This window comes from Parus major, unplaced genomic scaffold (genome assembly GCF_001522545.3).
Source record: "Parus major isolate Abel unplaced genomic scaffold, Parus_major1.1 Scaffold783, whole genome shotgun sequence".
NCBI classification, from domain to species: domain Eukaryota; kingdom Metazoa; phylum Chordata; class Aves; order Passeriformes; family Paridae; genus Parus; species Parus major.
Genome location: NW_015379662.1, coordinates 1,614 through 3,148, shown reverse-complemented (window position 1 = coordinate 3,148; position 1,535 = coordinate 1,614). Strand labels below are relative to the sequence as shown.

At 60.3% G+C, this 1,535-nt stretch overlaps 1 protein-coding gene across 1 annotated transcript in view; it reads right to left on the bottom strand.

Moving 5' to 3' along the window:
* Window positions 1–561, bottom strand: part of SUOX (sulfite oxidase) — a 3,497-nt gene extending 2,936 nt beyond the window's left edge. The window contains exon 1 of the mRNA XM_033511797.1: window positions 24–561. Coding sequence (XP_033367688.1) covers window positions 24–561 — 538 coding nt within the window. The remainder of the gene's footprint in view (window positions 1–23) is intronic.
* Between the last annotated feature and the right edge of the window lie 974 nt (window positions 562–1,535).

Genomic DNA, 1,535 nt, shown 5'->3' with positions numbered 1-1,535 from the left:
CCGGTCCCGGTTGTCCCCGGCACGGTTCCGGTTGTCCCCAGCCCCGTCCCGGCTGTCGGTAGTCCGGTCCCGGCTGTCCCTAGTCCGGTCCCGGTTGTCCCTAGTCCGGTCCCTGTTGTCCCCAGCCCGGTCCCGGTTGTCCCCAGCCCGGTCCCGGTTGTCCCCAGCACGGTCCCGGTTGTTCCCAGCACGGTCCCGGCTGTCCCTAGTCCGGTCCCGGGTGTCCCCAACACGGTCCCGGTTGTCCCCAGTCCGGTCCCGGTTGCTCCCAGCCCGCTCCCCGTTACATCCCCGCAGCCTCGGCCCGGTCCCCGTTGTCCCCAGCCCAGCCCGGTCCCGGTTGTCCCCAGCCCGGTCGGTCCCAGTCCCCGAGTCCCCATCCCGGTCCCGGTTGTCCCCTCCCCAGCGCCATCCCGGTCCCGGTTGTCCCCGCCGCAGGCCCAGTCCAGCCCCGGTTGTCCCCAAGCCCTCCGGTCCCCGTTGTTTTTCCCCCCCGGCCCCAGCGCGGTCCCGGTTCTCCCTCCCCTCAGCCTCACCCCGCTCCCGGTTTCGTCGCCCCATTCCCGTTCCCGGTTCTCCCCGTTCCCCTCCCGCTCCCGGTTGTCGCCGCCGCTCACCTGCGTAACGGTTCCGGTCCCGCGATGTCCCTGCGGGCGCGGCCCCTTTAAGAGGGGGGCGATGGGCGTGGCCTCGGCGAGCGCGCGACCCACCCTGGCCACGCCCCCTCTGTTTACTTTAACGGGGGCCAAATGGGCGTGGCCGCACGCGAGGTGGGCCCCACCACCGCCGCCTTAAAGGGGCAACACCACGCGAGGCACCAGGGGGGTCTTAAAGCGGCCACGGGGATTTAAAGGGGCAGCGCCGCTCCCGAATTTCCCGCTGGGAATTTGGGGGAAAAACAGGGAAAAAAGGGAAAAAAGGGGAAAAACCCCAGAGGTGCCAGGCAGCTGCGAGCTCTGATAAGCGTTATCAGGGCAGGGCCGCGATCTGGCTGCTGGCACCGGATGGCCTCGGTGTCGTTGCCACGTCCCCTCCCTGAGCACACAAAAAGTTGGGAATTCTTGTTTTTTATGGAATTTTTTGGTTTTTTTTCTTTTGTTTTTTTTTTTTTTTTGTGTTGTTGTTGGGTTTTTTTTACATTAAATACATTGGGTAAATCAGCGACCCGACGTTGTGGTTATCACGATTGTTATTTCACCGCGAGGGAGGAGCTTCCCAAAGCAAGGAAAAAAAAATAGAATTAAAAGAAAAAAATTCGAATAAAATGAAAATAAAATAAAATAAAATAAAATAAAGCCGAAAAAAAAAGGAAAACTAAAGAAAAATAAAGGAAACAACCAAAAAAAAAAGTGCCAGGAGCTGCAGTGTCCCTGTTTGGTCCAGGGCTGGGACGTGGGGGCCACCACTTTGGGGACAGCGATGTCACCAATTCCAGAGGCTCTGGAGCACTGGGAATGACCCCAGGAATGTCCCCAAGGTGTCCCTGAAGTGACCCCAGGTGTGACCCTGAGGTGTCCCCAGGAATGTCCCCGAGG